General features: G+C 56.4%; 1 protein-coding gene and 1 long non-coding RNA gene across 2 annotated transcripts; both read left to right on the forward strand.

The window, feature by feature from the left end:
• Positions 1-4048: 4048 nt before the first annotated feature.
• LOC143170738 (uncharacterized) lies at positions 4049-6807 on the forward strand. The gene is made up of 3 exons (XR_012997087.1): positions 4049-4084; positions 6323-6395; positions 6708-6807. It is a non-coding gene; the product is annotated as an uncharacterized LOC143170738 (long non-coding RNA).
• Positions 6808-7149: 342 nt separating this feature from the next.
• PRAM1 (PML-RARA regulated adaptor molecule 1) lies at positions 7150-11107 on the forward strand. Its single transcript, XM_076359563.1, has 6 exons — positions 7150-7190; positions 7501-7594; positions 7875-8037; positions 8668-8701; positions 9315-9349; positions 10828-11107. Exons 2-6 carry the CDS (start codon positions 7523-7525, stop codon positions 10830-10832), a joined length of 309 nt encoding a protein of 102 aa, XP_076215678.1. The 5' UTR covers positions 7150-7190; positions 7501-7522; the 3' UTR covers positions 10833-11107.
• The last annotated feature ends 619 nt before the right edge of the window (positions 11108-11726 follow it).

Consider the following 11726-nt stretch of genomic DNA (forward strand, 5'->3'; position numbering starts at 1 on the left):
CCCGCGCCCAGGGCCGCGCCTGCGCGGGGCCGCCGCGGGGAGGGGACGAGGTGGGACGGGCGGGGGAGGGTTCGGCCCCGGCCCCGTGGAGCGGGCGGCTGCTGCGGAGTCTCCGCCCGGCGGGGCCCTGAGCCCGCGGAGCGGCTGTGCTGGAGCTCTGGCCCCCCCAACACGGGCCTTGAGCTCTCCGTCACCCCCGCCACCCGCAGACATGGCCCTTGAGCTTCCTGTCACCCTCACCCCCCCCCAAACACAGCCCTTCTGCCTCCCCGTCACCCCCATCCCCCTCAAACAGGGGGCTTGAGCTCCACATCATCCCTGTCCTCCTCAAAGATGGCCTTTGGGGCCTCCCCGTCACCCCTTGTTCCCCAAACATGGCTCTTTGGCCTCCCTCTCCCCCCAAACAGGGCTCTGCCCTCCCCGTGGCAGCGGCGCCTGGAGCAGTGGGGCAGGTGGTAATGGGGACCGACCTCTCCAAGGGGGTGGCTGTCACTGCCAGCTGCCCGCCCTGTGTCCCCGCATCGGCTCCCTGTTGGTCCAGTGTGGGACCTCCCGACACCCCCCTTTCTGTCCCACCTCCAGCTGGTGGGATCAAACCCTCCAGTGCCCCCCTTGGGCACCCGCCACCCTCCACAGGACCCCCAGGGCTGCCACCCTTGGCCAACACGTGCCCGTCCCAGCCTTCCCCACATCCTCGACGCACTGTCTTATCCTTAACACCACCCGCAGGCGGGAGCCACCGCGGGCACTGCTGGTGGGATACCTTCCCAAAGGGCTGGAGGGACATGCCACCCCAGGGCAGGGACATGAGCGCCCGCCTGCGGCTGGCCCGAGCATCCCTGCCACAGGGCTTGACTCAACCTTTCAGACCTTTCCTGCCTTTGAGGCAACAAACGGTGAAACCAGGACGTTTCAACACAGAGATGGCCCAACTCGGCGCCACGCTGTGCAGAGTGCTTCCCCTACTTCCCGGCGGAGCTCAGCTCAACAGAGCAAATGTCCCCTGGGTTTGGATACGCTGGAAAGCTGTAGCCCTTGCCCCAACCCTCCTTTGCTCCTGCAGAGCTCGGCTGTGCAGGGCTGTGCTGGTTTTGCCGTGCAACCCCCATGAATCACCTCCACCCTCTGCAGGTCCTGTGGGGCTCTGAAGACCTGACCTGCAGTAGGTTCACGTCAGCCACTGTCAGATGAGAATGTAACCTGCCCTCCCGGTCCTTGCAGCAGCCTGTCCCTCGCATCCCGGAGTCGCTCCCCAAACCCCAGGCTCTTTTCTGGATAAGACTGTCTTGCAGGTAGCAGGGTTTGGTGGGCTTCAAGCTTCCCAAGAGCAGCAGAGTCCAAGCCATTGGTGCACCAGGAGCAGCTGCTGCTGCTGCTGCTGCTGCTGCTGCTGCTGCTGCTGCTGCTCCTCCTTCCCCTCCTCCTCCTCATGCTGTTTCACGGTCAGGCTACAGCAACTTCCTGGCATTGCACACAGCTTCTCGACAACTGTTAGGAAAGAGCTTCTGGCTTCAGGGGAGGGGGACTTGGGAGAGTCTTGCCTTGCACAAGTCCTTCTGCTTGAATGCCTCCGGTGGCCTTCAGAAAGGAGGTGAGCATGCAGGAAAGCATCTGCTGATGGAAAATGGTGAGTAAGAACCGGACTTGGGCTACGCTGGACCTGGGGACGGGGCACAGGAAGCAGAGCCATGTCTCCTGAATGGAAAGGCTTTGGTGGTGTCCTTGCGAGGGGCTGGATCCTGCCGAGACCCTCGCTCCTCCTGGAAGACAGAGTCCTGCTGTATGTCTGAGCTGGTCGGAGCTTCAAAGGTCTCCGACCAGTTCCTGGCTGAGTGCGAGATTTGCTGGGTGACATTGGGCTGGATATAAAATCTGTGAAAGAGGAGGAGGCCACACTCTGCCGCTGAGTCCAGGAGAGCACACACCAGTGCAAAATGTATTGAAAAAGTTGGAACTGATCATGGTGACGGTGCGGCTGTGTCCCACAGGTACACCTGGGGGCTTTGTGCAAGTCCCAGCTCATGGAACAGCTCCAAAATTGATGGTTACAAACCTCTGAAGCATTCAGGTGCCAAAAATCCCAGCGGCATGTTTGGGAATCTGGAAAAAGTTGCTTTTTTCCACTAGTTTGGGTGAAAGCCCCACTGCCTGGTGTGCAGGAAACAGTGAATTCGCACTGCTCTACCACAGGCTCTGCTCGGAGTGCTGCATTTGCGGCGTTTACTGGGCAAATTGGGGTGACTGCCTGGGGATGCGAGGGGAACTTGCACTTGTTTAGGTATATATACGTTTGAGCACTTATGTCTAAAAATATTGCGCTAGCTTTTTTGCATACTAGCCTTTCTGTTGTGAAAGAAAAAAATTACGCAAGCACAAACCCAAACTGAAATCCCAGAGGCAGGAGAACTTCAAAATCAAAGCCTACGGCCTGCTGAGGGTGAGTGCAGCAGTCAGCTCCGGTGCAAAGGAACACTGTGGTCCAGGAACAAGGGGGTGGGAGAAAGATGGGGGAGGGCAAGATGATCTCTCCCATAAGGTCCATCTGAGAAGTTTAGGGAAAAGGTAACCCCATCCCACCTGACCTTTGTGCCGTACCTCGAACCTGGCACTCTTCTTCCAAAAGTCATCCAGATTCCTCCTGGCAGCCTTTCTCTGAGGCTTCAGAAAAAGGTGCTTTTTGGTCATTCAGGAAGATGGGGGCAGCTCTGCTCTGCGGCCGGCGTGTCCCAGTTCACGTGTGCATGGTGTGAGCAGCAGAGGAAACGCACTGGTCAGAAAAGTAGGGCAGATCTGCTGCCTTTTGGCCTTTTTTTTTTTCGCATGCAGGCTTTGGCAGGATGAGTTTCAGCAGTGCTGTCCCAGGTTTTCTTCCAGGGAGGGATGCTGACAGCTCTGTGTGGTCTCTCCCACCAACTGGATGATCTTAAAGGTCTTTTCCAACCTAAATGATTCTATGATTCTATGACTGCCGCAGGTTCACCACTGACTTCATGAGAACCAGGACCAGGGCAAGGCAGGTTGCTCCCATCTGAGCCCTGGGCAATCTCTAGATCTCAAATTCTGCCCTCAGGAGCTTGGCTACTAGTAGGGTATAATCCCCCACCGCATCCCTCTGTTTTGATGGTCCCTGGTAGCGGACGAAGGGTGGATCAGACCAAAAGACTCTATGGAATGCCTCTTGGATTCCCTCATGGTGGTGAGACCTGTTCCTGATCTGGTGCAGCCCAGTGTTGTTTTCTCAGACACATTCCAGGACCGCTTTGAGCAAAGACCACATTTTGTGGAGGAGGCTTAGTGTCAGGCCATGTTGAAGAAATACTGAATTCCCCAGGGGGCTGTTTGACTCGTTTTCCTCCATGGTGTTTTAACTGGAGCTTTTCTTAATAGTCGCAGACACATCTGGAGGGGAAAGAGGCCGTGGTGAGGCACCTACGGGCAAAGCTCCAAGGGAACAGAAAAGACCCTGCCGAAGTGGGCAGCTGGCCGGAGAGTCGCTCTGCAGCACTTGCTGCAACAGAGCCAGGACAGACCCCTGCACCAGGCTCCAAGGGTGAGCCACCTCCTGAGCCTCCCCGGACCAGGGTGGTGGACTTCAGCAGGGCTTCTCCATCTCACAGTAAAGGTCAGAGCGTGGGACAGCATTTGCCTCCTCATCCCATCTGTGAGACCCCGAAATGGATGGTGCGACTGAAGAAGGGGATTGCTCAAGACACCAGCTTCCACCCAGCCCCTGCAAAGCCAGGAGGAGGAGACGTATTGAACAAGGAGGTGGGAGCCACCTCCACTCCTCCCCAGAGAAACCCAGCCCAGCAGACATGGCCACTCGCCAAAGACAAGGGTGCTCCAGTGGTTCCTGCCAAAGGCACAGCTGTTGCAGCCTCCCTGGACACTGCGGGAAGCCTCCACGGGACAGGGCACCCAGCTCTGCCTCGGAGGAAGCCTTTGCCACACGTCAAGGCGCTGGGACCGAGGCCGGCGAAGCCCAGGCGCCCTCCTGTTGTGGATCTGGAGAAGTTCGGTGCGGCTGCACATCCTGGTACACCTGTCTGTCCTGCCATGGAGCGACCAAGGACCGCTCAGCCAGGTACGGCCAGGCACCTGCAAGACCCCAGCAAAGGCAGCCGCTTGTTCAGGAAGGAAAATCTCCCCAGTCAGAGTCTGGAGCTCCTGGGAGATGGAAATACTGGGGGGGCTGATGGAGAGGTGGGGGCTGGTAATGCCAAAGGGGCTTTTCTAGGCATAGCATGTGGAAAGGAATGAGGGAGGACAGCAGGTGAAGAAACGAAGGGGACTAAGTGCCCTGTCCCTGGCTGGGGATAGGTATCAGGCTCTGGGGTGCTTGTAGGGAATAGGGCTGGAGTAAGTAACATGAGGGATGCTGACAAACTGGAGTGAGCCCAGTGATGCACTGGAGCTGACAAACTGGAGTGAGCACTAAGATGATCAGGGGCTGGAGCACGTGGAGGAAGAGAGGCTGAGACCCAGGCTTATTTGGCCAGGAGGAGAGCAAGTGAAGGGGAGATCCTCTCACTGCCTACAGCTACCTAACGGGAGGAGAAGATGGAGCCAGACTCTTCCCAGAGGTGCCTGGGAGCAGGACCAGAGGCAACGGGCATGAGCTGCAGTAGGGGAAATTCCAGTTAGATATTAGGAGAAGTTTCTTTCCTGTGAGAGCAGTGCAGCCCTGCGGCAGGCACCAGGGAGATGGGTATCTCCGTCCTTGGAGATATTCAGCTGTCACCTGGATGAGGCCCAAAACAACATGCTGTAGCTCTGAGGCCAGCCCTGCTCTGAACAGGAGGTTGAATGACACTCCAGAGGTCCTTTCCAACCAGTCCAACCTTGTGTGGCTGTAAGACCAGACAAGCCTGACTGGTGGGAAGCAGAGCTGGTCTCCATCCCATGGGCAAGAAGCACTTACACACCCTTTGGCCAAGAGGCAGACGCTCTCTGAAGCTGGCAGCATGTTGCCTGCAACACTGTCTGCTTCCAAGCCTGAGGGAGCTGCCGAGACTCCCCAGGCACAGCCACAGCTATGGCCACTGGGGCCATGGTGCTGGCTTGGTGTGCCCTCCTTACCGGCTGTCTGTGGGACGCAGGGCTTGGTGCCTCTTGGACGTGGTGGTTCTGTGTTCAGCATGACCCCTGCCACGCTCCACAGTGGCCCTCTAGATCTAGGCAGATTTGTTGGTTTCTAACAGCTGCCACTCTGCTAATCCACACTCTGGATGATGAAACTAATTTCAAATCCTGTTTCTTCCTCAACTCCTCTAAGTTCTTGTTCACCACCCCGTTTAAAGGATGGTTCCTTATTAACCAGCTCATGCCATAGCCGCGGGGTAGAAGGCAACCATGAGAGTAGAGCCTCTCTTCCTTTCCTTATGAGAACTGCAAAACCTAGCTGGTTTATGTTATTATTATAAGATGTTATTATCATATTAGCACTCAGAGGCCTTTCTCAGGCCCGGCCGTGCCATTGTGCTGGGAGATGCTCATCCACCGAGACTGGCCCCAGCCCTGGGCTGAGTGTCCCTGGCAGAGGAGTGAGTGGTCTGCTCTCTGCATGTCCTACAAACCAGCAGTTTTCAAGTATTTATTTGTCTCATAGCTACTGAGACAAGTTTGAACACCTAGAATTACACCCCCACCCTGCTTTGGTTATTTTTGTTAATTTTTAGGGCAATCTTACAATTTTTAGGGCCTGGTATATGATTGGGCATTATTGGTACGATAACCCAGCAGAGCTGCGATGTTGTACCGCCGATCTTCGTGATGGTTGTTGGTTGGTCTGGTTGACCAGGCTGGTGACAGCTACGAGGCTCGTGATAAGAATAACAGGATCTCAGCAGGGATGTAGATATGCCGGCAATTGTACAGGGTGCAGCAGCACGTTCTGGCTGATGATGCTCCTGAGCACATGGAGATATCCAGGACTTGCCCTGACTTTGGTACAGATCTGGAGTTTAGGGTTTTCACCACATTCAAAATACCCATTTTGGCCTCTTCCCCTCCTCTTTCGTCACTGGTCCAGGGAGAAAGTAACGTTAGGGACATAAGAATAGGAAAATATATATTAAAACTCCCCAGTGAGCTCCCCAATGAGCTGTTCCCCAGCGCGCTGGGAAGGGAAGAAAATCCTCAGATGGGCCGTGGAGTAAAAACTCCTCGCTGGATCCAAATATGCAGTCAGTTTTATCTCCCTGCATCCCTCTGCATTGAATCTAGCCCAGGGCAGCCCTGACCCTCTGGGTGGGTGATAGAGTCGAGGAGAAAATGTGAAATAATCCCTCACTGCTCCCTTCTGTTCCTGTTTTTACCATAGGTTACCTGAAATCAGGCCACGTTGCATCAGCCCCAGCGCGGTTCCCATTGCAGGATGGTGCGAGTGTAACGGGGTAAGGACTGAGGCAGCACTTTTATTCTAGGCGGTTTCCAGGCTGTCCTGACCCACAGGTCCAGCTGCTGCCATCGCACCCCGCTGCCCATCTCCTGCATCCCAGGCTGCTGTGCTGCATCGCCGAGCCTTGCGAGGAGCTGCTGGCACATGGCACAGAGCTGCTGTCCTGCTCTGCCCCTGACCCAGGGCCAACACACGGGCAGCCCAACTGCCTGTTGCCCACCCTCCTCCTGGCAGCCTTGCTCCTGCCCTTGGCCCCCAGTGCTGTCACTGCAACAGGGCTTCCTAATGGCTGTCTGCCTCATTGCAGGGATGAAGATGAGATATACGATGACGTAGAGCCCGTTGGGCTGCTCAGGAGAGACCAAGGCTTTCTGCTGCCCCCCGTGTCCCGGCCGCCAGCGTACCCTCATCCTGGAGGAGGTGGGCACAGGAGGGGCTGGGATGCTGGTTGGGGTGAACGCTGCAGCTCAGAGAGCCTCGAGGCCTTGACAAGCCATGGGCAGCAGCAGAGCCCATGCTGAGCCCGCTGCTCCCATGCACAGGAGAGGTTTCTCTGCTGCCTTGTAAATGAGCATGGGAAACCGTCATCCCCCCGCGCTCAGGGGGCAAACTCAGGGTTTTGGCCCAGGAGGAGAAAGCTCTTGCTGCTGTTTCAGACTTGTGTCCTGTCTCAGTGAGTGTCTACACCTTATAGCAGCCTCACAGCAGCACCTCTCCTGGGGTTTGGTTTTACAGGTAGAGATGCTGGTCGAGCCTCCAACAGGGTTGCCTTGCTGGCAGCTGCACAGAGGTAACAGGGGTTTTTACTCTTTCTAAGGGTCCCAAAATGGCCAGGGCTCCTTGCTGCTTTGACAAAGCTGGTGGTTTACTGGTCTCTGCTGGGCTTGTGATAGAAATGTCCATGGTGAAGAGCACAAGCAGCAGGTTTAAACCTGGCCTGAGAGCCCCAGCAGCCCTGGAAGGAGGCACCTTTGGGTGCTGGGGGAGGGCTGGTGCAGGGAAATGCGATGGGGCAGCAGCTGGGGCGGGGGAGAAGGGGAAGGGAGGGAACAGAGCGTGGGGTCACCTGAGCTTTCCTGTGACTCACAATGACTCTGCAGAGAAGCCCAGGTCTTCCAGAAGATGAAACCAATGACACTCAAGGAATGCAAGAAGGAAGAGAAGGCAGACAGGGAGTTTCAGAAGAAATTCAAGGTGAGCAGCGAGCGATTGCTTATCCCTCTAAGCTCCCCCTCACCTCCTGGGAAGGGCGCAAGGCAATGGCAGGGAGGAGCTGTGCGCTGCAGAGACCAGCCAATACCCAGGTCACACCTGCCCTGTTCCCCACTAAAACATCCCCAGATCAGACCGGTCCCCCAGACCATTTGGCTAGAGAGAGATCTGCTTTTTCCAAGAAGCGAGAGCGGTTGGAACTGCCCAGCTCACATTCCCCTGGGGTGGCTGCCGAGCTGCAGCACTGCTGTTTGTGTTTCAGTTCGAAGGAAGCATCAACATCCTGACTCAGATGATGGTCGACCCTGCAGCAATGGAGAAGAGGGGTGGAGGGAAGAACCTGCCGCTGAGACGAGGAGAAATTCTTGATGTCATTCAGTTTACAAATCAGGATCAAATCCTCTGCCGAAACAGCCAGAGGAGGTGTAAGTCTGTGGGGGCTGAGGCTTTGCCTGCAGCGGGGATCAGAGCACATGAAGTTTTGGGAACAAGTTTCTTCATGTGCACACACTCCAGCAGGAGACATCCCCTTGCTGTTAGACAGACCTGACGTGTACCCTGGATCTCAAATGTTCCCACTTCTCTTTGCACAAACGTCCTGCTCTTCCTCCCGCTCAGCACCAGCATTTCTGCTGTTAGCTGGGCTTGTCATCTCCCTCTGCTAGAAGCCTTCACAGTTCCCGGAGCCTCTCGGCCACCAGCCCAGCACATCAGGCTTTGCTGGAGGCATGGACTCCACAAGCCATGTTTGCACCAAAGGATGCTCAGGCAAAATGGGCTGCAGATCCCCCAGGCAGAGAGAGAGATCAGGCTCTTCCCAGCCAGCTGCCACCCAGCCTGGCAGGCTCATTCCCTGCATTGTCCCGAGCAGGTTCCTCCCAGGGGTCCAGCTCAGCTTCCCAGAGCTGGGCTCCTCCTTGCCCCCAGCTCTCCCTGGGGATGTGAGATGTTGCTAAACCCTGCCTGTCCTGGGCAGGGGCAGGTGCTGGAGTGAGACCTTGCTCATGCCCTGGCTCCTGGCACAACCTGACATGCTTTCCCTCACTCTGTTGCAGATGGCTACGTGCCCCGGGCCGTGATGCTACACCTGTGAGTACCTCTTCCCCAGCCCCTTCCTCCTCACTCCACGAGCTGTTGCAATTGCCCAGCGAGTGCCCAGCACCGAACCAGCCCTGGCCATTGAGTGCCAACTCCAAACCATCCAACCCAGGCAGTGACCATAAGCATAACACTGGCTAGTTACTCTGGGGGGGAATCTGCCATTTCTGGTGTCAGGAGAGGTTCTGGCACTGGGAGCAAATTCCTGGGGTGCTGTGAGCCCTCCCCAAGCTGTCGTCCCTCACATGGGACCTGCCCAGACACTGTTGAGATGCTGCCGGTGGCACAGTGTGACAGGCCAGCGCTGCCCCTCTGCGTGGCCAGTCTGCGGCTCCCGGCAGCCTGGGACAGGGCCACTGTCCGTGCGCAATGCGAGAGGGGCCAGAGCCGTGCTCACCCCAAGCCGGAGGATCCTGTCTCTGTGGGAAGAGCACGAGGCTGGGAGGAGGCGAATGGGGCTGCGTGGTGGACACCAGAGCCCGTAGACATGTTAGGAGAGATGGGACAGAGGTGGCAGCAGGAGCTGGCCCTTGCTTCAGTGTCGGGAGGCGGTGGGGACATGGGAGACCAGACTGCTCACAGCACCCCGTCTTTTTTCTCACAGGGACACTGACATCTATGATGACGTTGAGATTTACGGTAGGTGCAGAGGGAACCACTGCCGTAGCCCCTTCACCAAGCGCTGGGTGCTGCTCCCTGACATGGGCACGCAGCAGCGATCCCCATGCCAGCACCAGGGCCTCCTCTCCTGCCCCCTTGCCGTTTCCCCAGCTTCCCCCTCTCCCCTCCCTTTCTGTGATTCCTCTCCCTCTCTCTGGGACACCCCTTCCTTTCTCTCAGTTCCACACAGGTCCTCTTGTTCCTTCGTTCCCAACTATTTGGACTTCCCCACACACTTTCCCTTCTCAGCTTGCTCCCTCCACTTGCTGCCAGCCCCAGGGACCCTTTGATGTCCTTTGAGATGTCCCTGATCCCCCAGACAACTCAGGATGCCCTTTCCTGAGCAGTTGCTCACTCGCAGCATGCAAACTCCATCCCCTGGCTCGCAGACGGCTCTGAAGATGGAGCTGAATAGAGACAACTGTATTTTAGAATCACAGAATCATAGAATCATTAAGGTTGGAAAGGACCTCTAAGATCATCAAGTCCAACCGTCAACCCAACACCACCATGCCCACTAAACCATGTCCCTAAGTACTGCATCTACACGTCTTTTAAATATGTCCAGGGATGGTGACTCAACCCCTTCCCCGGGCAGCCTCTTCCAATGTTTAACCACTCTTGCAGTAAAGAAATTTTTCCTCGTGTCCAATCTAAACCTCCCCTGGCGCAACTTGAGGCCGTTTCCTCTCGTCCTATCGCTTGTTACTTGGGAGAAGAGACCGACCCCCACCTCGCTACAACCTCCTTTCAGGGAGTTGTAGAGAGCGATGAGGTCTCCCCTCAGCCTCCTCTTCTCCAGGCTAAACAGCCCCAGTTCCCTCAGCCGCTCCTCATCAGACTTGTTCTCCAGACCCCTCACCAGCCTCGTTGCCCTTCTCTGGACACGCTCCAGCACCTCGACGTCCTTCTTGTAGTGAGGGGCCCAAAACTGAACACAGTATTCGAGGTGCGGCCTCACCAGGGCCGAGTACAGGGGCACGATCACTTCCCTGCTCCTGCTGGCCACACTATTTCTGACACAAGCCAGGATGCCATTGGCCTTCTTGGCCGCCTGGGCACACTGCCGGCTCATGTTCAGCCGGCTGTCGACCAACACCCCCAGGTCCTTTTCCGACAGGCAGCTTTCCAGCCACTCTTCCCCAAGCCTGCAGCGCTGCATGGGGTTGTTGTGGCCAAAGTGCAGGACCCGGCACTTGGCCTTGTTGAATCTCGTACAATTGGCCTCGGCCCATCGATCCAGCCTGTCCAGGTCCCTCTGCAGAGCCTTCCTACCCTCGAGCAGATCAACACTCCCGCCCAACTTGGTGTCGTCTGCAAACTGCCTGAGGGTGCACTCGATCCCCTCATCCAGATCATTGATAAAGATATTGAACAAGACCGGCCCCAGTACTGAGCCCTGGGGAACACATTAGCTGTGCTGACGAGCAAACATTTTATCTAATTCTGCCTCGCAGGTTGAGCGATCCATGCTAAAGCCAAAGGCACAAGACAGCACCAACAGAGACCAAGGGCTGAAACATGAAAAGCACTATATGCCACGCTCCTGCTTTGGAAGGAGCTCTGCTTCCTCCAAGATAGCCTGCAAAAGCCACCGTGTCCCTGCCGAAACAGCAGCAAGGCTGTTCAACACGCCGTGGGGCTGCAAGAATCCTGTCCCACAGGGGCAGGGGTTTCAAAGACATCCTCATGTCAAGCCTTCTCTGTGGCTTTGTTTTGTCTGTGTAAAATATGGCAATGGTTTGAGAGGGTTTTGTGGTCTTATTTGTGGGTGGGGGGTTTAAAATCTGGGCCAGAGATGTTTTAATATTTCCCCATTCCCAGAGCATCCTCAGCCTGGGAACAGCGCTGTATCCCTAAACCCACCCACCCCATCCGTCAGCTGCCTTCTGCACTGCTCTCCCGCCTCAGTGAGACTCCTGGCCTGAGCCAGAGACAAACTAGACATAGAAATACTCTAAAATATCGTGGGCAGCAATGATTATTGACCAGGCATCCCAGCAGCATCCCGTGGCCTTGCGGCAGCTTCCCTGCAGAGCTGGCAGGGGCGTGGATCTGTTGGGGTAGTTATTCCTGTGGGTACATTCAGCACCATCCGTCGGTGCCTTGGGCTGACAGTCTGTGCAGATCACCACTGGAAATTCTTCGATTAACCGGGAAACAGTCTTCCTTTGCAAGCTTTGCCCTCACAAAGCCCTTACAGATGTGGGGTAGGAAGGGGGTGCACTCGCAGCCAGTGGGAGCACAAATCTTGGGGCAGCCTCCAGTGGCAGGACCCAGATCCTTTTGGATCAGGAACTGTGGTGGGAAGGGAGTTCCAGGGCTGAATCCCTGCTCTCAGCCTGCAGCACATGGC

Source organism: Aptenodytes patagonicus, chromosome 25 (genome assembly GCF_965638725.1).
Source record: "Aptenodytes patagonicus chromosome 25, bAptPat1.pri.cur, whole genome shotgun sequence".
NCBI lineage: Eukaryota > Metazoa > Chordata > Aves > Sphenisciformes > Spheniscidae > Aptenodytes > Aptenodytes patagonicus.

Bases quoted from the DNA above. Each gene is read 5' to 3' on its own strand.
- PRAM1 (XM_076359563.1), top strand. From the start codon at position 7,523: ATGAAACCAATGACACTCAAGGAATGCAAGAAGGAAGAGAAGGCAGAC. The intron at 8,038-8,667 runs GTAAGTCTGTGG...ACTCTGTTGCAG, and splicing joins CCGAAACAGCCAGAGGAGGT to ATGGCTACGTGCCCCGGGCC. The intron at 8,702-9,314 runs GTGAGTACCTCT...TTTTTCTCACAG, and splicing joins CGGGCCGTGATGCTACACCT to GGACACTGACATCTATGATG.